The sequence below is a fragment of the Schistocerca nitens genome, chromosome 4, assembly GCF_023898315.1.
Source record: "Schistocerca nitens isolate TAMUIC-IGC-003100 chromosome 4, iqSchNite1.1, whole genome shotgun sequence".
Classification (NCBI taxonomy): Eukaryota; Metazoa; Arthropoda; class Insecta; order Orthoptera; family Acrididae; genus Schistocerca; species Schistocerca nitens.
Genome location: NC_064617.1, coordinates 269,030,350 through 269,056,323, shown reverse-complemented (window position 1 = coordinate 269,056,323; position 25,974 = coordinate 269,030,350). Strand labels below are relative to the sequence as shown.

Genomic DNA, 25,974 nt, shown 5'->3' with positions numbered 1-25,974 from the left:
ATACGCCATAGAGAAACGGAGGTCCAGAACTAAAAATTAAATGGCCATTGCCATATTGCTATGATGGATAAAAAGTAAAATGTGGTCAACAGTCTGCACGTCATTCGCTAAAACGGCCGATAACTGAAGATGGTAAACACAAATGGGAACGTAAGTGGTTAAAAAAAGGGCATTCTGTTAGGAAATGGCAGACAGTCAAAAGTTGGGCGCAGTGTGTACAAAGTGGTGAGGGAGCATCACTTAACAAATAGTGATGGCTAAAGAGACAGCGGCCAATATGCAACCTAGTTAAGATGATCTTGTGGAGAAAGGGCTGAGAGGTTGTCCAAGCTGCTGGGAGAGGCTTAACAACCCGGTGCTTGTTCCAATGAAGAGAAGACCACTGGTGATGCCAAAGTGACACCACCTGCTGATAGACGACAACACAGAGGTTGTTGGGAGGGAATATAAGAACTAGCAGGCTGATGTATGAGGACTGCAGCCTTGGCAGCAGCATCAGCGGCCTCGTTTCCTGTCAGACCGATGTGACCAGGAACCCACATATACATCACAGTGGCTCCATCAAGAATGAGCAAATGATAGCTTTCCTGGACCCGTTGCACCAAGGGATGGATGGTGTTCAGCACACACAGGCTCTTTAAGGGTGCTGACAGTGAATGAGCAGATGACTCAATTGAAACGCCTGTGTCGCCGGATGTACTGCGTGCGTGGCCTGATAACAGGGTGAAGAGCTCTGCTGTAAATACTGAGCAGCGTTACGGAAGCCGATACAAAATATGTCAGCACCAATGTTGAAGGCACACTGAACACCACAGTCAGTCCGAGACATCATTGTACACAAAGGTACTATTATAAAATTCCATTCGAAGGTCGTGAAACTGAATGCGATAGAGCGAGGCTGGAGTAGTGTCCTTAGGAAGCGAGTGAAACCAAGGTGAACATGGGCCATGTAGAACTGCAATATATGGCAAAATTGTCAATGAAAAGGAAGCCGGAGATGCCCGGCGGAAGATAGGCCATTATAGAGTTAATGGCGATAGCAAAGAGGACGACGCTAAGGATGGAACCCTGAGTCACATTGTTTTCCTGGATAAAAGCATCCTGACAAGGCAGAACCCATACATACCTTGAAAACTTTGTCTTTTAAAAGTTGATATGTGGCAGGTGGCCAAGGAAGCCCCAAATGTCGAGAGTACAGTGGATACCAGCCCTCCAGCAAGTCTCTTACACTTTCTCCAAATCGAAAAGCATGGCCGTAGTCTGGGATTTCTGCACAAAACCACTCATGACATGGGTGGGCAAATTGGTGAGACGGTCAACTGCAGAACACCATGCTCAAAATTCACACTGTGCATTCGTCAGTAAATTGCGAGACTTGAGCCATCGTACCATCTGGGCATTAATCACATGTCTCATTACCTTGCAAACACACTTGGTGAGAGCAATGGGGTGGTAGCTAGAAGGAAGGTGTTTGTCCTTACCTGGCTTAAGTATCGGTGTGACAGTTGAATCATGCCAGTTTCTGGGAACCATGCCCTCTACGCAGATGCGGTTGTACGTACGAAGGGGAAAGTGCTTGTCCACAAGAGAAAGGTGCTGCAACATCTGAATGTGAACATCATCTGGTCCTGGGGCAGACGACTGGGATGAAGTGAGAGCATGATCTAGCTCCCTCATAGTAAAGGCAGCATTGTAGCATTCACTATTCTGAGAAGAGAAGGGTGTCGCCCGAGAGTCTTCCCCTTGTTTCCGATGGAGGAAGACAGAGTGATAGTGGGAGGAGCTCAAAATCTCCGCAAAATGGTGGCCCAAGCTGTTGGGAGATAGCAACAGGGTCCATGATGACATTATCTACTACTGTCAGGCCGGAAATTGGGGAATGGACATTGGTCCCAAGAGAGCAGTCGGAGGTCGGCCCACACAACAGAAGAGGGAGAGGAACTGTTAAAAGAACTAGTGAATGAAATCCAGCTAGTTTTTTTTGCTAGCTCAAAGAACGCAATGACACTGTGCATGCAACTGTTGGTAATGAATGCAGTTTGCTATTGTAGGATGAAGGTTAAAAACACAGAGAGCATGCCTCCGCACGCGATTTGCGGCACGGTACGCCTCAGTTCACCAAGGGACTGGGACACAGCATGGTACAGAGGAAGTTTGAGGAATGGAATGTTTGGCAGCAGTAAGGATAACGTTTTTCAGATATTCTACCTGGTCATCACAACTGGGGAAAGGTTGTTTCGTCGAAGATCGCCTGGGAGGAGTAAAGCCTACAATCAACTTAGTAAGTTGCCATTTGGATGCGCATGTAGGTGGCGTAGGAGTCAGCAAGCGTATAGCACATGGGAAATGGTTGCTTGAGTGTGTGTCAGAGAGAATAGACTACTCGAGACAATGGGCAGGCTAGGCAGTGCAGAAGGGTAGGTCCAAATGGGAATAAGTGTGCATGGAGTCTGTGGAATGTGGGTGCTCCTGTGTTAAGGCAGAAGGGGCTCAGCTGATTAAGAAGGTCAGCCAAGAGGGTCACCTCTCAGACAGGTTCTGGGAGACCCCAAAGGGAATGGTGAGCATTAAAGTCACTGAGCAACAGAAAGGGGTGAGGCAGCTGTCCAATAATCTGGAGGAAATCCCCCTAGTGACATATGATGGAGATATTTAAATGTTACAAAGGGAAAAAATAAAGTTAGGAAAGAAAAGGTGAACTGCAACAGCTTGAACGTGGGTAAGTCAGGGAGATGGGTTGACTATCATCATCATCATCATCCCATATGAGCAGCATGACTCCTCCACAAGATGGAATGCTGACCTCGGGGAAGGTCAAAATGGATTGGGAAGTAATGCGAGAGCTCAAAGCAGTTGTGAAGACGCAATTTTGTTCCCTGAAGGCGGAGAGTTAGTGACACTGCGATTCTAAGGGCAACCGTAAATCCTCTTTGTTGGATTGATGGTAACAAATATTCCATTGGAGGAGAGTCATGTCAGTGGCTGCCGAGCGCCAGCCTTCATAGACTCACTGCTACAGGGCACAGAGGCAGGAGGATCCTGCTCCATGAGGTCTGCAGAAGTGTCGGCATTCTTCTGCTGTCAGCCTGTTGAGTCCACGGCAGAAAAACAGTTGGTGGTGTGCACCGGCGACACAAAGGTCAGCTGGGCAAGGGTATCATGTGGTGACACTGTCGAAGAGGATCTCAGAGTGAGTGAAGGAAAAGACTATTTGCCTTTGTTTGACTTCCTTGAAGTCTTCTGGTTAGCAGAAGACGACTCAGGTGCTGGTTGGCTGGAGGAACATAGAAAGTCTTCATGGGAGTATTCCTTCTGTCCTTTCTGCCCTACCTGTTGTGTAGCTGGTGACTTCATCCATGAAGCAAGAGTTTGGTGGTGTGTTGCACAGCTGGAGGAGAAGACGGGGACACTACCATGAGGCTGGGCTATTTCATAACTGCGGCGCTAAATTCATCTACTTCTTTCATCACCTGGGAGCAGGTTTTGGTCTGTGAATCATTATTCCATTAATGTTTTGTAGCTGTTGACTGAAGATGATGACTGGCTCATTCCGAGAAAACAACTTTGATTGCCAGTGTCTCCGATGGTGTGCTACTCCCAACTGGGGGCACCCTTCAGAAGGGGGCGCACCCACCTCAGGTGATTGTTCACACCTCCTGAGCACCTGACAGAGGGACAATTGGCGATTTGGGAAGGTAGCGGCTCAGACAGTCACTCCTTCCTGGGCCTAGCCTTTACCACGGGGTATGTGCGAATCCTATCTGTCGACCCGGGGCAGCGAATTACGAGTTATGCAGTCACCTGTTATGCATCACACAGGAGCGCAGGGAGGAAGAAAAAGAGGAACCCCAAATGCCGAAGTGGAGGAAGGATAGGAGAAGGTGAACAAAGAAAGAAAAAAGAAACAGTGGAGAGTGTTCCGATACTGACTACCAAAAATGCAGAATACATTTCCAAAAACAGCCCAGACACGTTTCCCAAGGGAGGGGAAAAAAGAACAGCAAGAGGATAGACATTCAGCATGGAAGGGAAAAGATGCTGCATGGCTGGGGCCCTGTGGTAGCCAAGCACGAATCCACCAAAGAGTGGTGAGCCCCCTGGGGGGAAGCTCTGGGTGTGGGTGGGCAGTACGATGGTAACCACAGAAGTGCATGATATGAGTCTTGGTCGCTGAAAACTAAAATCCATAGGTGACAGGCCATGACGTTCAGCAACAGCGACACTGGAGGAGCAATAATAAAAACAAAAATTGTTGACATATAAGGAGGGCAATACCAAAGACCCCAGAGCCACCGCTAGACCATTGATGGCCACCAGAAACAGGGGGACGCTCAGTACAGAGCCTTTTGGGACCCTGTTATCTTGCATGTGTGTGTGTGGGGGAGGGGGGGGGGTACTGAGTAAGCACCCACTCGAACCTGGAACATACGGTACAACAGGAAGTTCTTGAAAAAAAAAAAAAAAAAAAAAAAAAAAAAAAAAAATGGGAGTGGACTGCAGAGACTCCATTCCTGTAATGTAGCAAGGATGTGGTGATGCTATGTTGTGTCATAAGCCTTCTGTAGGACGTAAAACACAGTGATGAGGTGCTGATGATGTGCAAAGGTTGTCTGGATGGTGGACTCTAGATGAATCAAATTATCAGCAGTGGAGTGGCCTCAGCGAAAACTGCCCTGAGATGCATCCAAAAGACCCCGAGACTCAAGGAGCCAACACAGCTGCTTGCTCACCATGCAGTTGAGCAACTTACAGAGAATCTCAGTATGGCTGATTGGGCAACACCTGTCCACTTATAGGAAGTTCTTACCTGGTTTCAGTAATGGAACTATCATGCTTTTTTGCAACTTAGATGACAAGTAACCATTGTTGCAGATCCAATTAAAGAAGGCAAGGATGTGACACTGCCATTCCACTGACAGATTTTTCAGCATTTGGTGTGGACGTGGGGTGGCGCTGGGACCATATCAGGGCAACAGGCTAGAGCTATGAAGAGTTCCCATTCATTGAATGGACCATTATATGGCTCCAGGTGATGGGTAGTGAAAGATAAGTGTATTTGCTCCACCCACTGTTTTACGAGCCGAAAGGCAGAGTTGCAGTTCTCAGATGTACATGTGAAAGCATAATGCTCAAAAAACGTTTGGTGGCAGCACCTTTATCAGTTTATACGGCACCGTCTATGGAAATACTTGGTACATCTGCAAGGCCCTGGGGACTGTAGAGGCGCCTGACCTTTGCCTGTGGTGGAGAGGTATGTGATCAAATAGTGGAAATGTGCCATTCCCAGGATTCTTGCTTTCATCATCTTATGAGGTAGCAGATGCAGGCACACAGCCATTCAAAAGCAATGAGGTGCTCCACTGAAAGTGCTGCTTATGGCACTGGAGAGCCCACCTGCAATCTCTAATGGCTGCAGCGATCTTTGGGGTCCACCAGGGTACTGCCTTCCAAAAGGGGGATCCCGTGGAAGAGAGAAAAACTTAGTTGGCTGCCAAAAGAATGGCTGTTGTATGTTGAACAGCCACATCGATACTGCCTTGTGACAGAGAGCTAAGAATGACAGCAGAGGTGAACCCATACCTGTCAGCATTACAGAGAACCCATCTGGACTGGAGTCCAGGGTAGCAATGCTGAGGGATGGATGGAAGATTGGGAAGTGGTCATTGTGTCATTGTGTACTCTCCTGTGGATAGGTGGTAAAAGACAAGGACTGCAAAGGGTGAGATCAATGGTCGAACAAGTTCCATGTGCCACACTGAAGTGTGCAGGGGCACCAGAGTTCAACAGGCAAAGATCCAGCTGTGTCAGTAATGTTTTGATGTCTTTACCATGGGCAGTGATCACTGTAGCACCCCACAAAGGATTTTGGGTGTTGAAGACTATGAAAGGCGGGGGGAGCTGAGAGAGGAATGCCGCCACCACATCATGGGACACGACATCATCGGAAGGTATCATTCTTAAAATAACCTTGGTAGCCATGAAGGACAGGGGTCAAAGTTGTTGGAAACCACATTTCCTGTGTGGCAATACAGACTGCAGAGTAAGTGCTTAAAAGATTCTGTAGTTCAGCCAGGCGGTGGAAAAATCTGTTACAGTCCCACTGGAGGATCAGAGTGTCAGAATACCTCAGGAACATGAAGCAACCAAGGAGGGGAGCAGGTTATGACAAAGGGTCATATGCTGCCACTGGTTGAGACGTCAGGGAATCCACTGACATAGGTTCTACGGCACATTGCCCGGGTTGATCTGGTGTCTCAGGAACCACCGAGCTCTCCCCTTGGGGACAGGAGTACTTACATGCAGTGTCTGGTGGTGTTGAGGCCACCGGAGTTTCCTTCTTCTTAGAGGACTTCTTTATGTCCTTGTCTTCCTTCTCCTCCTTGGAAGACAAGGACTGGGAATGTTTCCCTGAATTAGTTTCAGGGACAGAAGAAGAACAAGAAGTCCAGCGGCCAGCAGGGACCTCTTTCTACCCAGAGATGCAGGAGGAGGCTGAAGTGTCTCCAGCTGGAGGATGAGGACTAGTGTCCCCGAGAGAGTGGGAGCCAATGATCCCGAAGTGGATGCAGTGGAGGCATCAGAAGGGACCCCAAATGCCAAGAGGCCAGGTATTAGTGGGCAGCTCTGAGGGCCCAGTGTAAGAGGTGCAACAGAGGTAGGCACCATTAACAGAGAAAGTGACAATGTTGCGGCTCTTGTATAAGATCGTGTCATGTTTATAGGAATAGGACATTTACACTTTTTCTGTCCTCTTGATATGTGAGCTTGTCCAAGGTCTTACACTCCTGGATTTTCTTCTCACTCTTAAAAATGGAACAATCTGCTGCGCAGGGAGAGTGTAGCTCACCGCAGTTTATGCAGATGCGGAGAGGTGCGTAAAGAACATTCATGTGCAGCGGATGTCCACAATCCCAGCATACAGGGGTAGTGGTGTAACAGGAAGACGTATGTCCGAACTTCACACACCTGAAGCATCTCACAGGAGAAACATGGGGTTTCACATCACACTGTCAGACCATCACCTTGACCTTCTCAAGCAACGTATCATCCTTGAAAGCCAAGATGAAGGCTCTGGCAGCAACTCCGTTTTCCGTTCGTCCCCTACAGACATGAGAGATGATATGCACCACACGATGTAGATCTAAGTTGGCCCACAGCTCACTGTCAGATTGCAAAAGCAGACCATGGTGAAAGATGACGCCATGAAGCATACTGAGACTCTTTTGGGGAGTGACAGTCACGGCAATGTCACCTAACTTTTCACATGAGAGCAGCACCTGTCACTGGGCAGGAGATGGTGATTTAATCAAGAGGGAATCACTCTTCATCTTAGAGATGGATGCCACTTCTTCGTATTTGTCTTCAATGTGTAAATAAAGGTTTGTGGCCAAAAAGGTGTCCCTATTGGTCCTGGTTTTGTGGTTTTGTTTTGCTTTAGAACGCAAAAAACAACTGGTGTCATACGCACCTAAGTCAAAACTATAGAACACAAAAGTAGAGACGAGTTAAAAAACGACTATTCTTCAGCCCCAATTGACATAATAGAAGACAGCTGAAACAGGCCTGTAAAAAAGTGCTAAAAAAGACACCCAACAGAAATGGAGATCCAACACTAAAAATTAAGTGGCCTTTGCCCTATTGCTTTGGCAGATAGAAAGTAAAACTTGGTCAACAGCCAGTGCATCATTTGCTAAAACAGCTGATAAATCAGACAGCAAACCCAAGTGGGAACATAAACGGTTAAAAAGAAGATCAGCATTCCATCATGAAGTGGTGGACAGTTAAAACTTAGGCGCAATGTGCACAAAGTGATGGGGCAGCAGAACTTAGCAAACGATGATGGCCAGAAAGGCAGTGCCCAATAAGCAGCCTGGTTAAAATGACCTCCTCCCGGTGGGAGGGCTGAGAGGAGGGCGTACAAGCCGCTGGGAGAGGCTTAATAAGCCTGAGCTTATTCCCGTGAAGGGAGAACCATTGGCGATGCCAAAGGGAAACCACCCCCTGACAGACGGCAACACGGAGATCATTGGAGGGAATATAGGTACACATGGGCTGAGGTATGAGCAGTGCAGCCTGGGCAGCAGCATCAGCAGCCTCATTTCCTGGCAGACCGACATGACCAGCAACCCCCAGAAACATCACAATGGCTCCACCAAGAGTGAGCAAGTGACAGTTTTCCTGGATCCACTGCACTAAGAGATGGGCAGTGTATGGCGCACAGAGACTTAGAAGGGTGCTGAGTGAGTCTGATTGGTTGGTTTAAAAGGGGCTGAAAGGGACCAAACTACAAGGTCATCTGTCCCTTGTTCCCAGTAGAACAATTATCCAAGGGAAAGAAGAAAACAAAGAAGATGTACAGCACAATAACAGGAGAAAGCAAGAACCAGAAGAACGACAGGAGGACAATAAACACTACAATGGCCAAAACAGAACAAGAAAACCACAGACAGATGCAAGAAATGGGGAGAGGAGATTAAAAATAAGAAAGCAGATTACTTTGTCTGGCTGACCACGAGAATCAAAAAGGAGAAGCCAGCCACTCTGCAACACACTAAAACCACCTTAAAAGCCCTAGAGTGGAGGACACAGAGGGACAAAGGACATGCACTAAAACTCAGATCAAATTATGAAACTCACCCTCACGAATAAAACGTAAAACTAAAGCTGCTGTTGAGGCACTGCCGCCCAACACTGAAGGTAGGGTGCTGGGAGAGTTAAAAGTTTGCCACAGAGTGGCGGAAAGTGGACAGTCCAGCAAGAGGTGGACAACATTCATTTGTGAGCCACAGTGACACCGAGGTGGGGCCTCGCGATGGAGGAGGTAACCATGTGTGAGCCATGTATGGCCAATGCGAAGTCAACAAAGGACAACTGATTCCCTGTGAGAAGCCTGCAGGGAAGACATTGACACATTTGCAGTCTCCTTAATGACATGCAGTTTGTTGTGCATACTGTTATGGCACGCCATCTCCCAAACCCGAAAAACCTTGCAGTGTAAGACAGAACGCAGGTCAATTGCAGAAATGCCCATCTCCAGGAACAGTTTCCACGTAGCCTGTTTAGCCAGCCTGCCAGCAAGTTCATTGCCTGGGATGCTGACGTGGTCTGGGGTCCACACAAACACCACTGAACGACAGGATGGGTCCAGGGCATAGATGGATTCCTCGTTGGACTCTACCAAATGATGACGAGGGTAGCACTGGTCAATAGCTTGTAGGCTGTTCAGGGACTCAGAACAGAGAAGAAATGGGTCACCAGAACAGGAACGGATGTACTGAAGTACACAAGATATGTTCACAAGCTCTGCAGTGAGTACACTGCAACCAGCAGGCAAGGATTGCTGTCCAATATGGCTTCTGTGGACATAGGCTAAGCCAACATTACCAGCAGCCATTGGTGTAAACAACTTCAGAGCCCCGAAACACATCAAGAATCGAGAGGAAGTGACAGCGGAGAGCAGTGGGTTTAACCGAGTCTTTAGGGCCATGCAAAAGCTTCGGCCAAGGCGTACACCATGGAGGTGTACACGAATGGACCTCAAGTAGAGGTGGTAAAGGGAATGACTCCAGTTCGGAGAGAAGGGATCGCACGCGAACAGCAGTCGTGAGCCCTGACTTGGGCCGCCGATGCGAGAGATGAACTGCCACGGGTGGGAAGAGGAGACAGTAATTCAGATGCTCAGGAGAACTACGAATGTGTGCAACATAACTGGCGAGCAGCTGCACACGTCAGATCTGCAATGGAGGGACTCCGGCCTCCACCAGGACACTGGTCACCGGACTCATTCTATATGCTCCCATCGCTAGGCGATCGCCATAGTGGTACACTGGGTCAAGGAAATGCAACGCTGAGAGTGCCGCCGAACCATAAACCAGACTCCCAAAGTCAAGGTGGGATTGAACAAGTGCTTTTTAGAGCTGCAGCAGAGTAGAGCGATCTGCACCCCAGTTGGTGTTGCTCAGGCAGCGGAGAGCATTGAGGTGATACCAGCACTCCCACTTAAGCTAACAAGGTGAGGTAACCAAGTCAATCAGGAGTCGAAAACCAGTCCTAAGAATTGATATGTCTCCATTACAGTGAGTGGATCATCATTAAGATAAAATTCAGGTTCAAGATGAACGGTACGCTGCTGACAGAAGTGCACGACACACGACTTCGTGGCTGAGAACTGGAAGCTGCAAGCTAGAGCCCTTGACTGTGCCTTCTGTATGGCTTCCTGTAGGCGCTGCTCAGCAACACCAGTTCTGGAGGAGAAATACAGCTGCACAGTTGTACATGGAAATACAGAGCGACAGGAAATTTTGGATAAAAGTCGGGAGTGGGTCCCGGAGACCCCACTCATACAATGTGGCAAGGATATGATGTCGCCAGGTTATGTTGTATGCTTTACGTAAGTCAATTAAGACGGCAACCAGATGTTAGTGTCTGGAAAAGGCTGTTTGGCTGCCAGACTTTAAGGCCACAAGATTATTGGCGGTAGAGCAACCCTGCCGGAAGCCACCCCGACATGGAGCCAGTAGGCCACCTGACTCCAGGACCCAACCCAACTGCCAAAACATTCCAGCAGCTTACAAAGAACATTGGTGAGGCTGTTGGGCTGATAGCTATCCACATAAAGCAGATTTCTAACAGGTTTTAGCACCAGAATGGTGGTGCTCTCTCGCCACTGTGATGGAAAGATGCCATCCCACCAGATCCGGTTGAAGATGACGAGGAGATATCGGTTGTAGTCAGACGAGAGACGTTTAATCATCTGACTGTTGATACGATCCAGCCCAGGAGCTGTGTCGGGGCAATGTGCAAGTGTGCTGAGGCGCTCCCACTCCGTAAATGGGGGTATTATAGGGTTCACTGTGGCATGTATTGAACGAGAGGACTTTCCTTTCCATCTGCCGTTCGAAGGTGTGATAGGCTGGGGGGTAGTTTTCCTAAGCAGAGGCTTGAGCATATTGCTCAGCAAAGTGCTCGGCAATTGCGTTTGCGTCGGTAGAGAGCACACCATTGATGGTAACGCCAGGGACACCTGTTGGGGTCTGCTACCCAAACAGATGTCTGATCTTTGTCTAGACTTGGGAAGGTGACATATGGCACCCAATGGTAGACACGTACGTCTCCCAACACTCCTGTTTCCGTCATTTTATAAGCAGGCGAATGCAGGCACGGAGCCACTTAAAGGCTATTAGGTGCTCTAGGAAATGCCGCCGCCTAAGTCACTGTCGAGCTTGCCAATGCTCTTTAATTGCCTCAGCGACTTCCAGTGACCACCAAGGGACTGTCTTTCGCTGGCGGCACCCTATATAATGAGGGATAACATTTTCCAATGCAGAAATCATGTACTGCACCATCTGGGGAAAGATATATGTTTCAGACAGTTATTTCCTATGTCGTCCGTATTCCGATAGCCACAACATCAAGAGGGGTTTGAAGGGGCACAGTTTCACTACAGACTGAGTTTAGGACATGAACACAAACTCCACCTGACTCTTGATTATAGTCCATACGATTCCTGTAATATTCCTTATAGCCGTGGAGGGCAGGGATTTGCATTGCTAGGAAACAGGTTTCCTGGAGGGCAATGCAGATAGCAGGTGTAAAGCTTAACAGCCGCTGTAGCTCAGCCAGGTGGTGGAAAAAACCGCCACAATTCAACTGGAGGATGACATCACTGTGAGACTGGGAAGGCATGGAACATTCAATGAGGCAGTTTACACCTCAGGGTCACCTGCTGCCACCGACTTTTTACCTGAGCAGTCTATATTTGTTGTGTCTGAGGGTCCAGCAAGCTCCAGGTCCTCATAGGATGCCAGAATCTCGACCCCATCCTCAGACGCAGAGGTTGCAGGTAGCAGTGGTGTGGGTGCCACCATAAGTTCCTTGTTCTTGGGGGTCTTCTTTTTAGATTTCTTGCACTGTTCCTTGGGTTTCGCTGGCTGGGAGGACTTCACTGAATCAATGCCTGGGACTGAGGACGAACGTGAAGCCCTACGACCAGCTACTTTTGGGCTCTTCAGCTGGGTGTCACCTTTCCCACTAGCAGAAACCTGGGAAGGGAGTCACCCAACAGACCCCTTCCCAACGTGAGGACGGGGGGGAGGGAGAGGGGTTGCTCCTGAAGAAGGTGCTGCGAGAGCAACAGGGAGGGAACATCTGAACGTGATCATCATCTGGCCCTGGGGCGGAAGATCAGGATGAACTGAAAGCCTGATCTAGCTCCCTCATAGAAAGGTGGCATTGTAGCACTGATGATTCAGAGAACGGAAGGGTACAGCTCGATCCGCCTCCACTCATTTCCGGTGGATGAAGGCAGGGTGATAGTGGGAAGAGCTCAAAACTTCTGCAAAATGGTGGCCCAAAGTGTTGGAGATAGTAATAGGGTCCACGATAACATCGTCTGCTACTGTTAGGCCAGAAATTCGAGAATGGATCTTGGTCCCAGAGAGCTGTCTGAGGTTGGCCCACATGACAGAGGAAGATGTGGAACTGTTAAAAGAACTAGTGAATGAAATCCAGCTAGTTCTTTTGCTATCTTGAAGAACACAACAACACTTTGCATGCATCTGTTTATAATGTATGCAGTTTGTCATCGTAGGATGGCTGTTAAACATGCAGAGAGCATGTGTCCATGCGTGAATTGCATCGCAGCATGCCTCAGCCCACCAAGGGACTGGGAAAAGAGGAAGTGTGAGGAATGGTATGTTCTGCAACAGTAAGGAAAACGTTTGTGAGACATTCTACCTGGTCATCACAACTGGGGAAATCTTGTTCTCTGAAGACTCAGTAAGCTGCAATTTGGGTGTGCATGTAGGTGGGTAGGAGTCAGCAAATGGATAGCACACAGGAAATGGTCACTCGAGCAGGTGTCAGAAAGATCGGACCACTCAAGATGGTGGGAAAGCTGGGCAGTGCAAAAAGATAGGTCCAAATGGGAATAGGTATGCGAGGAGTCTGAAAGGAAAGTGGGTGCTCCAGTGTTAAGGCAGAAGAGGTTAAGTTGGTTAAGAAGGTCAGCCAAGAGGGCACCTGTCTAACAGGTCGTGGGAGAACCCCAAAGGGAATGATGTGTATTGAAGTTACCACAAAAATGGGGGAGGTAGCTGCCCAATAAGCTGAAGGCAGTCTGCCCTGGCAACACTGAATGATGGAGGGACATAAATGGTACAAATGGACAAAGTTAGGTGGGGAAGGAAAAGGCGAACTGCAACAGCTTGAAGATGGGTAGTCATGGAGATGGGTTGACTATGAATGTCATCCCGTATGTGACGCCCCTATGAGATGGAATGCTGACCTCTGGGGGAAGGTCAAAACAAATTGGTAAGTAATGTGAAAGCTCAAAGCAGTTGTGAGGGCGGAATTTCGTTTCCTGAAGGCAGAGTACAAGGGGATGACGTGATGCTAAAAGCAGCCGTAAATCCTCTTCTTGGGAATGAAGGCCGCGAAGGATTCACTGGAGGACAGTCATCATGTGGAAGAGATGTGGGGGTGTTAACTCGACGGCTGCTGAGTGACGGCCATGTAGAGTTGTTACTACAGGGACAGAAGCAGGAGGATTCTGCTCCATGGGGTCCACAGAAGCATTGGATTGCTTGTGCGGTTGGTCCATGGAGTCCAATGCTGAAAAACAGTTGGTGGTGTGCACCGGTGATATGGAAGCCGGCCAGGCCAAGGTACCATGTGGTGACACCATCAATGGTGATCTTTGAGTTTGTGAAGGAGAAGACCATTTGCCTTGGGTGGACTACTTCAAGCCTTTCCATTTAGAGGACTCAGGTATTGTTTGGCTGGAGGGACGGAGGAAGTCTAAACGAGAGTACTACTTCTGTTTCTTCCTGCCTACTGATTGTGTAGCTGGTGGCTTCGCCCCTTTTGAGGTGAGAGTTTGACAGTTTGTTGCACAGCTGGACGGGGGGATGGTGATGCTACCTTGACAACGGGCAATTTCACAACCTCAGAGCCGAATTTGAGGTCACATGTCTGTGTGGCCGTGTCCTTCATGGAGCGAGGGGCGGAACTATAGGTGCCAGATGGGGGAACACAGGGTTTGCGACTAGCCAGTAACTTGTGAGCGACTGGGTAAAGCACTTTTTCCTTTACCCGGATCTCTTGCACAGCTAGCTCATCAAGATACATGGGACAATCCCGAGAGCTGGCGGCATGGTTGCTATTGCAGTTGATATAGCTGGGAGGAGGAGGTGGACAATCACCCTCGTGTGCTTCCCTACCACAGGTTACACATTTGGCTGGGTGTCGACAAGACATTCTGGTGTGGTTGAAAAGATGACACTGGTAGCACCGCATTGGGTTCAGAATGTACGTGGACTGTGATAATTTCATCTTGGACAGAAGCACCACTCTATCAAAGGTGAGGAAAAGAGTGTGGGTGGGTACTAAGGAGGAATCTACCTTTTTCATTACACGATGGATGGCAATGACACCCAGATCAGAGAGGTAAGAGTGGATTTTGGCCTCGGTAGACCGTCAAGCAGCCTAGTGTAAATTACACCACGGGAAGAATTTAAAGTTCTATGGGCCTCGACACGACAGGGTAACTGTGGAGAAGTGAGGCAGCAAGCAGTAGTTGTGCTTGAGAATCAGAAGTAGTCTCCAAAAGCAAAGTGCCATTCCGTAAATGAGAGCAGGATTGCATCAACACCTTTCTGAATAATAAACAGATTTACCGTGGCGAAGGACTGACCGTCTTCAGTACGTGAGACCATGAGGAACCATGGTGCAGTGGAAAGGATCTTTGAATCATTAGCCTCATTACATTTATGTTTCGTAGATGATGATTAGGAAGATGATTGACTCATTGCGAGAAAATCCGTTCCTTCCAAGTGGGGGCCCCTTCAGAAGGGGCACACCTGTCTTAGGTGATTGTTCACACATCAACTCACACCTCCCGAACACCTGACAGAGGGACCAATCGGCAATTTGGGAAGGTTGCAGCTCAGGCAATCACTCCTCCTTGGGCCTGGACTGTACCAGGGTGTACGGGCGAACCCTAATTGTCGACCCAGGGTTGGGAATTACGCGTTACCCAGTCACCTGTTACGCATCAAGATGAGAGGGCCGGCCTTCAGGAGCGCACAGGGAGGAAGAAGAAAAGAGGAACCTGAAACGCTGAGAAGCGGAGGAACAAGAGGAGAAGGAAAACAAAGAAAGGAAAAGGGAGCATAAAACAAAGGTCAGCCTGTTCTTACATCAGCGACAGACAATGCAGAACATTCCCAATAACATCCCAGACATGTTCCCCGAGGGAGGGGAAAAACAATAGCAAAAAGGATCGACATGCAGCATGGAAGGAAAGAAGTGCCGCAAAGGCAGGGGACTCGTGGCAGCCAAGCATGAACCCGCCAAACAGTGGCGAGCCCCCTGGGGTGATCGGTGCTGGTACACAACAGGTACTGGGGGGAGGATTTTGCTCCTTGTTGTCTAGTCCTGGATTCATCCCAGGGGCAAACTATCCAGCGTGGTGCCACTCACTCCGAATGGGGGCTCTGCCCATGTGTGCCACCCAGCAACAGCAACAGCTATCTGGCCAGTAATCCATTGCTGGGAGTCCACATGCCCCAGTCATAATGGGCACATACTCCTTGGCATACATGGGGAGGGATCAGCACAGGCACCAACAGTGCAATCCCTGCAGTCACTAGGCTACTATTGTACAGGTACCTTGATGATCATTCCCATAATGGGCACAATGGAATGGATACTAAGCTGGGTTTTTGGTATACTACGACAGCAGCAAGGAAGGGTGCCAGGATGGAAGGGCACAGAAGTGGACCATACACAACACTGGGTGACTTTCCCAACATAATATGCACTTTTGTAAAATTTGGAAAAGATGGCAGGTAAAACCCAATAGTGGGGACCATATAATTATTAATGGACGGTGACAGTAGCACCAGAAGTGAACCTGGAAATCAAGACCAAAATCGTGAACCAAGTCCAAGCAGAGTCTGCACCAAAAGACAGACGGAAAGTCAGAGGAGATATTAGATAGAAGAGGAAGTAGTGGTGCAATGGCTGAGACCCTACGGTAGCCAAGCATGTACTCACAAAAGAGTAGTAGTGAGTCCCCCGTCTTACACGATACATTAAAGAAAAGCTAACCTATGTAAGTAGACATAGAGAAAGCTTTTGACAATGTTGATTGGAATACTCTCTTTGAAATTCTGAAGGCAGCAGAAATAAAATAGAGGGAGCAAAAGGCTTGGCTTTTTACAACTTCATTACGGGAATCGTCAGTAAAGCTGCGAGTAATGAGTATGATGGGCAGGGGCACTATGAATATAGTGCGGGACAATATGTTACGAATGTGGGTCTCACGGGAGGCGTGCCAGAGGTAAGTCCTTGCAGTTGCACTATCCTCTGTGTCCTCGGTGGCTCAGATGGATAGAGCATCTGCCACGTAAGCAGGAGATCCCAGGTTCGAGTTCCAGTCGGTGCACACATTTTCAACTGTCCCCGTTGACTTATGTCAATGCCTGTATGCAGCTAGGGGTATTCATTTCATTGTAATTTTTACAACTTGTACAGTAACCAGACAGCATTTACGAGAATCGAGGGGCATGAAAGGGAAGCAGTGGTTGAGAAGGGAGTGAGACAAGGTTGCAGCCTATCGCCAATGTTATTCAATCTGTACATTCAAGGAGAAGAAATAAAATCTTTGAGGTTTTCCGATGATGTAATTCTGCCAATGGACAGCAAAGGACTTAGAAGAGCAGTTGAATGGAATGGAAAGTGTCTTGAAAGGAGGATATACTATGAACATCAACAAAAGCAAAACAAGGACAATGGAATGCTCTCAAATTAAATCAGGCAATGCTAAGGGAAGTAGTAGATTAGTATCATTACTTGGGCAGCAGAATAACTGATGATGGCCGAAGTAGAGAGGATATATGAGGGTTATTCAATAAGTAATGCCCCACATTTTAAAAAGCCATTAATATACATAGATAAATGTCCTTGTTGGTGATTCACATCTGACATTTGTTCTGTGTGCTAGTGCAGTTTCAAACTGTTCTGGCAGATGGCAGAGCCATAGTACAGCATCAACATGGTGTCTACACACAACTCACATTACAAGCAGTGTGCTGTTATTAAATTCTTGTGTGCACAAAAAGAAAATATGGTGAACATCCATAGATGTTTGTGTGCAGTGTATAGCAATGCTGCAGTTGATAGGAGTACAGTTGGGTAATGGGTAAAGAAAGTTACAGCCTCAGGAAATCCAGATACACAGTTCAATGATCAGCCATGCTCGGCTTGTCCTGTGCTGACTGGTGCATCAGAACTCAACAACTGGCTATACAGTTGTCAGTCAGCATTGGTGCACCTGCAATGATAGAGGCTATCTGATATTCAAACAGGTGCTCAAGACGGGTTCCCCGAATGCCCACAGCAGACAACAAGATTCAAAGAAAGGCCATTCCATCTGAATTATTGGAGCATTTTGAGACCGTTGGAGAGGCCTTTCTGTCACAGATAGTTACAGGGGATGAAAGTTGGGTGCACCACTTTGCACTGGAAACAAAAAGGCTGTGCATGGAATGGCATCATCCTCATTCACCACAAAATAACAAATTCAAGACAACCTCCTCTGCCGGAAAGTCATGGTGACAGTCTACTGGGATTGTGATGGCATTATTCTCGTGGATTTGATGACAAGAGGGTCAACCATCAATTCAGAGGCATACGTGAAGACTGAATAAACTCAAGAACCATTTCCGACATGTTTGATCAGACAAGAATCCAGCAGATATCTAGCTCCAACACAATAATGCACGTCCACACACAAGTCTGAGGACTTTGGAACACATCGCCAAATTGGGTTGGACATCATTGCCTTATCCACCTTACAGTCCAGACTGTAGACAGGCTTTGACTTCCATCTCTTTGGGAAGCTTAAATATTCTCTATAGGGAATACACTTTGTGAAGATGACTAGAGTAGCTGTCACACAGTAAAAATATGGCTATAACTACAGGACAAGAGCTTTTACCAGCAGGGAATACATGCTCTTCCGCAACGTTGGCGTATTTAGGCAATGCATTCAGGAATGGCCATAACATGCACAACTCTCTAATGCTGTCAAATTCCCTTGCCCCGTAAGAGCAATGAGGTGTCACACTTAGCCTGTTGATGACGAGGCATAGCTCATAAACAAAGTGACTAGACTCATTGTGAGATGGTTTAAGTATTGACGCTAAACAGTGTGTTGTCATTGCTTAAATAGTGTGCTGCCACTGACTATTATAGAAGGAATGTCGGATGACAGATATGATTCACTACGTTGGACTGTCAGTCAATGCAGAAGAATACTGCCACCACATATGTGGATAGCTTCTACTATGATAAATCACACCAGAATGACATAACCCTTCGGGTTTGATGATCTTAAAAGGAAACTAAGCAGTTTAGGCTCTCTATATGGGCCCATATAGGTTTTAGGGCTTTAACCCTGAGTTTTCAATAAATCAATGCCAACAGTTACCACATCTGATTTAAAGTGTTTCACAAATTTCAGATGGAGAGTTGTCACACTGATGAGGGCGATTAATTCCCGACAATAATGCCATGGGTTTCAATACGTGCTATGATAAAATATGCAGTTACAGACAATCATACTACATAGAGTATCCTTATTCAGTTGCTTCGAAATCTGTGGGTTGTCAAATGTATTATTAGTATTTTACAATTTATGATTATAATAGTAACAGCAAACTCCAACTTTCTGCAGATGGTGAAGTTACCTTATAATGAAGTACTGCCTGAAAGAAGCTGCATAAACATTCAGTCAGATCTTGATAAGATTTCAAAGTGGTGCAAAGGCTGGCAATTTTCTTTAAATGTTCAGAACTGTAAAGTTGTGCACTTTACAAAATGAAAAAGTGTAGTATCCTACAACTATAATATCAATGAGTCACAGTTGCATTCGGCCAACTCATACAAATATCTGGATGTAACACTTTGCAGGGATATGAAACAGAAGGATCACACAGGGTGCGTTGTGGGTGAAGCAGGTGGTACACTTCAGTTTACTGGTACAATTCTCGGGAAGTGATATCAAGGTACACTTCAGTTTACTGGTACAATTCTCGGGAAGTGATATCAAGGGAGATTGCTTACAAATCACTCGCATGACCCACCTTGGAATATTGCTCCCAAGTGTGAGCGACCCATACCATATAGGACTAATAGGGGATACTGAATGTATACAGAGTAGGGCAGCATGAATGGTCACAGGTTTGTTTAACACATGGGAGAATGTCAAAGGGACTCTGAAGAACTGGCACTCTGTTGAACATAAACGTAAACTATCCTGAGAACACCTACTAACCCAAAGTTTCAAGAACCAGCTTTAAATAATGAGTTTAGGAACATACTACAAAACCTATGTACTACTCTCATAGGAATTGTGAGGACAAGATTAGACAAATTACAGCATCCACAGAGGCATTGAAACAATATTCTTCCCACACTCCATACTTGAATGGAACGGGAAGAAACCCTGCTGACTGGTACATTGGATGTACCCTCTGCCATGCACTTCATGGTGGTTTGCAGAGTATAGGTGTATATATCGAAGCCAGAATTATGTAGTATGTATTATGTAGTATGTAAATAGAATTATGTATTGCTTGTGCTGCTACTGTTGTCTAGACTGAATAATCAGCTTTTGGTAATGTCTGCACTACTTCTAGCCTGTGATGGGATTGATTTATTATTTTTATTATTTCTTTCCTTTCTCAGACGTTATGTCTGGTTAAAAATGGAAAGTGACACGGACCTTGATCAATCGTGACTTCCTTTTAACTGTATGGTATATGTTACATTGCATTTAGGAACTTTCGAGTAATTGAACATGTATCAATAATTACGGATTTCTGTAGTTGTATATATACGTTTGGATGCAGCCGTATTGCGTTGATGTACTGGTGGATATTGTGTGGTATGACTCCTGTAGGTGATAGTATAATTGGTATAACGCCAACTTTATCCTGATGTCACATGTCCTTGACTTCCTCAGCCAGTTGGATGTATTTTTCAATTTTTTCTCCTGTTTTCTTCTGAATATTTGTTGTATTGGGTATGGATATTTCGATTTGTTGTGTTAATTTCTTCTTTTTATTGGTGAGTATGATGTCAGGTTTGTTATGTGGCGGTGTTTTATCTGTTATAATGGTTCTGTTCCAGTATAATTTGTATTCATCATTCTCCAGTACATTTTGTGGTGCATACTTGTATGTGGGAACATGTTGTTTTATTAGTTTATGTTGTATGGCAAGTTGTTGATGTATTATTTTTGCTACATTGTCATGTCTTCTGGTGTATTCTGTATTTGCTAGTATTGTACATCCGCTTGTGATGTGATCTACTGTTTCTATTTGTTGTTTGCAAAGTCTGCATTTATCTGTTGTGGTATTGGGATCTTTAATAATATGCTTGCTGTAATATCTGGTGTTTATTGTTTGATCCTGTATTGCAATCATGAATCCTTCCGTCTCACTGTATATATTGCCTTTTCTTAGCCATGTGTTGGATGCGTCTTGATCGATGTGTGGCTGTGTTAGATGATACGGGTGCTTGCCATGTAGTGTTTTCTTTTTCCAATTTACTTCCTTTGTATCTGTTGATGTTATGTGATCCAAAGGGTTGAAGAAGCGGTTATGAAATTGCAGTGGTGTAGCCGATGTATTTATACGAGTGATTGCTTTGTGTATTTTGCTAGTTTCTGCTCGTTCTAGAAAGAATTTTCTTAAATTGTCTACCTGTCCATAATGTAGGTTTTTTATGTCTATAAATCCCCTTCCTTCTTCCTTTCTGCTTAATGTGAATCTTTCTGTTGCTGAATGTATGTGATGTATTCTATATTTGTGGCATTGTGATCGTGTAAGTGTATTGAGTGCTTCTAGGTCTGTGTTACTCCATTTCACTACTCCAAATGAGTAGGTCAATATTGGTATAGCATAAGTATTTATAGCTTTTGTCTTGTTTCTTGCTGTCAATTCTGTTTTCAGTATTTTTGTTAGTCTTTGTCTATATTTTTCTTTTAGTTCTTCTTTAATATTTTTATTATCTATTCCTATTTTTTGGTCTGTATCCTACATATTTATAGGCATCTGTTTTTTCCATCGCTTCTATGCAGTCGCTGTGGTTATCCAATATGTAATCATCTTGTTTAGTGCGTTTTCCCTTGACTATGCTATTTTTCTTACATTTGTCTGTTCCAAAAGCCATATTTATATCATTGCTGAATACTTCTGTTATCTTTAGTAATTGGTTCAGTTGTTGATTTGTTGCTGCCAGTAGTTTTAGATCATCCATGTATAGCAAATGTGTGATTTTGTGTGGGTATGTTCCAGTAATATTGTATCCATAATTTGTATTATTTAGCATGTTGGATAGTGGGTTCAGAGCAAGGCAGAACAAGAAAGGACTTCATGAATCTCCTTGGTATATTCCACGCTTAATCTGTATTGGTTGTGATGTGATATTATTTGAATTTGTTTGGATATTAAGTGTGGTTTTCCAATTTTTCATTACTATGTTTAGGAACTGTATCAATTTAGGATCTACTTTGTATATTTTCAATATTTGTAGTAACCATGAGCGGGGTACACTATCAAAAGCTTTTTGGTAATCAATGTATGAGTAGTGTAGTGACCTTTGTTTAGTTTTAGCTTGATATGTCACCTCTGCATCTATTATCAGTTGCTCTTTACATCCTCGTGCTCCTTTGCAACAGCCTTTTTGTTCTTCATTTATAATTTTGTTGTGTGTTGTATGTGTCATTAATTTCTGTGTAATGACTGAAGTTAATATTTTGTATATTGTTGGTAGGCATGTTATGGGGCGATATTTTGCTGGATTTGCTGTGTCTGCTTGATCTTTAGGTTTCAGATAAGTTATTCCATGTGTGAGTGTATCAGGGAATGTGTAACGGGTCTGCAATGTAACTGTTAAATAATTTATCTAAAAACAAAGATGATGTGGCTTACCAAATGAAAGTGCTGGCAGGTCGACAGACACACAAAAACAAACACAAAATTCTAGCTTTCGGAACCAACGGTTGCTTCGTCAGGAAAGAGGGAAGGAGAGGGAAAGATGAAAGGATGTGGGTTTTAAGGGAGAGGGTAAGGAGTCATTCCAATCCCGGGAGCGGAAAGACTTACCTTGGGGGGAAAAAAGGACAGGTATACACTCGCGCACACACACACACACACACACACACACACACACACACACACACACACATCCATCCGCACATACACAGACACAAGCCTGTGTCTGTGTCTGTGTATGTGCGTGTGCGTGTGAGTGTATACCTGTCCTTTTTTCCCCCCAAGGTAAGTCTTTCCGCTCCCAGGATTGGAATGACTCCTTACCCTCTCCCTTAAAACCCACATCCTTTCATCTTTCCCTCTCCTTCCCTCTTTCCTGACGAAGCAACCGTTGGTTGCGAAAGCTGGAATTTTGTGTGTATGTTTGTGTTTGTTTGTGTGTCTGTCGAACTGCCAGAACTTTCATTTGGTAAGTCACATCATCTTTGTTTTTAGATATATTTTTCCTACGTGGAATGTTTCCCTCTATTATATTCATGTTAAATAATTTAGTCAGATGTGAATGTGTTGAGGTGAACTACTTTAGCCAGAAATGTGCTATTTTATATTTTCCAGGGGCTTTCCAATTGTGAGTAGAATTAACTGCTTGGGTGACTTCATGTTGCAAAATTATCACTTCAGGCATTTGTGGTATCATCTTGTATGTGTCTTTCTGCTTGTATCCACCGTGCATGCCTGTTATGTTGTACCGGGTTTGACCATATGTTGCTTCAGAAGTGTTCCATGCCTGTTATGTTTGGTGGATTGTCTATTTTAATGTGTTTGTTATTTATTGTCTGGTAAAATTTCTTTTGGTTTGTGTTGAATGTTTTGTTTTGTTTCCTTCTATTTTCACTTTTTTTGTATCTTCTAAGTCGTTTGGCCAATGCTTGTAATTTCTGCTTCTTTTCATCTAATTGCTCTATCGCTTCTTGTTGTGAGATTTTACCTAACCTTTTTCGTTTTTTGTCCGATATTTCATTTCTTATAAATTGTGTTAGCTGTCTGATGTCTTTTCTCAGTTTTTCTATTCTTATCTGTAGCCTGTGTTGCCATGCTGGTTTTGTGTGTTTGTTCTGTGTGTTGGTTGGTTCTGATCTCTGCCTAGTGTGTATATCTAGTGTAGTGAGTGCTCCTATATAAACCAGTAGTTGTAACTCTTCCATAGTTGTGTTTTCATTTATTTTGTTGTGTATGATTGTGTTGATAGTTGTTGTTTCGACTTGTGGGTTGTTTGGTGGTCTATGCAAGAATGGTCTAATGTCTGTATTTGTGTCTTTGTATTCTATATATGTCAGCTGAACTTTTTCTTCTATATCTAACATGTGTGTCATTTTGTGTTCTATTTTTGCTTGTTCTGATGGCTGTCTTAAGATTTCGTTTTCCTCTGATTGTTTAATTGATGTGTGTTGTTCTTTGTTTGTTTGCTCTGGGATGTTTGAGTCCATTACTGTATTTTCTTCTTCTTCTGATTGCACATTATTTTGTTCCATTATTTGTTGTACTTGTTGTTTGATGTTTCCTAATTCTGACTGGGGTATCCTGTTATTTTTTATTATTACACGGATCTGATCAGCTAGTCGTTGTTCTATTAAAAATTTTAATTCTGGGCATCTGGTAATAAATGTTGTGTATACTTGTGATCTGTATCCAGTTGTGTTGGTTCCTAAGTTTGTTGCCTGGTAATAACAGAACATGAGGTGTCGGTTAACTTCATCTGACCATCTCATCCTCTGTCTTTGTTTTCCTTCTAGAGTGGTTGCAGGAAGCATATCCTGCAAAACACCTCTTTTTGGATTTAAATCACTTTCCGTGTGGCTAGCAGTGTTGTTACCATTGTGGATGGGCATAGGGTTCAAGCATTGTCCCCGACCATGACAGCGCTTGTCCGACGCTTCATTAGTTCTGCCCTGAACCAACTAATCACACTAAAAGGGGGGGGGGGGTTAGCCCTATTAGTGGTTTGTTCTTTTCGTCGCCTTTTACGACTGGCAGAACATATTATTATTATTATTATTATTATTATTTTGCAGAAGTCCGTCCGCATGCGTGGGCTAACAGCAAATGTTGCCAAGGGTTTTATCACACTTACCACCACATATGATACTCAATTTACAGCTTAAAAACTTTCAGCTGTATCGTGGAAAATTAGCTGTTTATCTTTGGAACAGAGGGATATTTTACAAATAATTGATATGACCATTGGTTGGTCCTGATTGGCCTGTCTGTGCCAGAATGCAGAACTTCACATCTGTCCCTTTTGGTAATGAATCAAAACAAAATATGTTGTAACTTAACATGGAACTGAACCTCTGCTGTTTTACATAGACAGTCTAAAGACGGATGATTCAGTTACAGTGATTATCACAAAAAAGTTTCCCGTTAAGGATCTATGTAGTGTATCTATAACAGTGTATTTATTCATAGAAAAGCTTTTGAATTTTCTTGGAATGGATCTAGAATACAGAGAAAACCATTTCTGTGTAATGGTTCAAGTAATAATTCTTCTTCCATTTGTTCTCAATGAAACCCAGAAAAATGGCATGTCACTTTTCCATTTGTGTCAGTGCTGTACTAGACTGACTTTAGCTACGATTTTCCACTGTCACTATTTTAACAGTCAAGATACAACACAACTCCTCCCTCTACCAATTTCATGTATAAAGTACTTCGACAAGCGGTCATAAGACTTGAGTACTATGTTAAAAGGGCAAAACAGATGGGTTATATATCACGTGGCAGAGGTAAAACTGTAACATATGTATTTGTTCAGGGGTGTAGTGCAACTCGAGGTCCTCCAGGGCCAGAGTTGCAATGAATGTCATTCCCACTGCAAGTGCCCATTTCACTGATGGAGGAGAGTGGATGGTTAGGGGTGGGGGTTGGGGATGTAGCTGCTGCTTTCAGTGTGGTGTTAATGGTACTAGCTACCTGAAGGTGTTTGAATGTATCAGTATGTAGCTTACTCCAGATGCCGTCTTGATATTTACTTGCTTTTTGCAAAAGGTGCGGTGTAGTTGAGGGAGGGACTGGGGGAAAAGAAGAGAGATTGCAGCATGAGAAAAGAAGAAATGCTGCAATGGCTTGGGGCTACATAATCACTGCTCATGAGGGCGCAACAGAGTTACGGGGGCCTTGGGCAGTTACCACTACAAGTGTGATACACTTATACATCTTTAATAAGGGCAAGCATAAAGGAGAGGTATTTATTCAATTAAACTGCCACTTTGTCAGATTTAACATGAACACATTTTATTGCAGTTGAGAACACATCAACTGCAAACTATCACTCAGATAGTGCCTCTTTGCCAGATTTATTATGAACTAGCAAAATACACACTTTTACTGGAGCTGAGTACCTCTTCGTCAAATTTATCATGAACTAGCAAAACACATGTTTCACTGCAGTTGAGAACACATCAACGGCAAACTATCACTTGGATAGAACAGGACTGCTATATATGTGAAACCACATTTGTGAATGATTTAATGACCTTAATGTTATGTACTAAATTAATAATATAATTCTAAATTTAAATACCTTGTCATTAAACACAATAGAACCCACAGCTTTTCGATCCACTTCACCTTGACTGTCTAGAATACCATCTCCAAACAACTGTCTCATTCCATCGTAGCAAGGTCCACCTTTACAATATAGCTCATGTGCTAGTTTATCACATACAATTACACCTGCTCCAAGTTTCTCTAGCCTTCCTGCTACTGATGATTTTCCACTAGCAATATTGCCAGTGAGTCCAATAATGTATGGGTGATTTGGTATGAGTGGATTTGGCTAAAAAAAAATAATAAATAAATAAATAAAAATAGATACTATCAAAAAACAATATTCATTTGGCAGATACTTGTG

General features: G+C 44.8%; 1 protein-coding gene across 1 annotated transcript in view; it reads right to left on the bottom strand.

Annotated features, from left to right (window-relative positions):
• Positions 1–25,974, bottom strand: part of LOC126252068 (bifunctional coenzyme A synthase) — a 120,723-nt gene that overhangs the window by 16,108 nt on the left and 78,641 nt on the right. Inside the window, exon 4 of the mRNA XM_049952914.1 lies at positions 25,645–25,899. Coding sequence (XP_049808871.1) covers positions 25,645–25,899 — 255 coding nt within the window. The remainder of the gene's footprint in view (positions 1–25,644; positions 25,900–25,974) is intronic.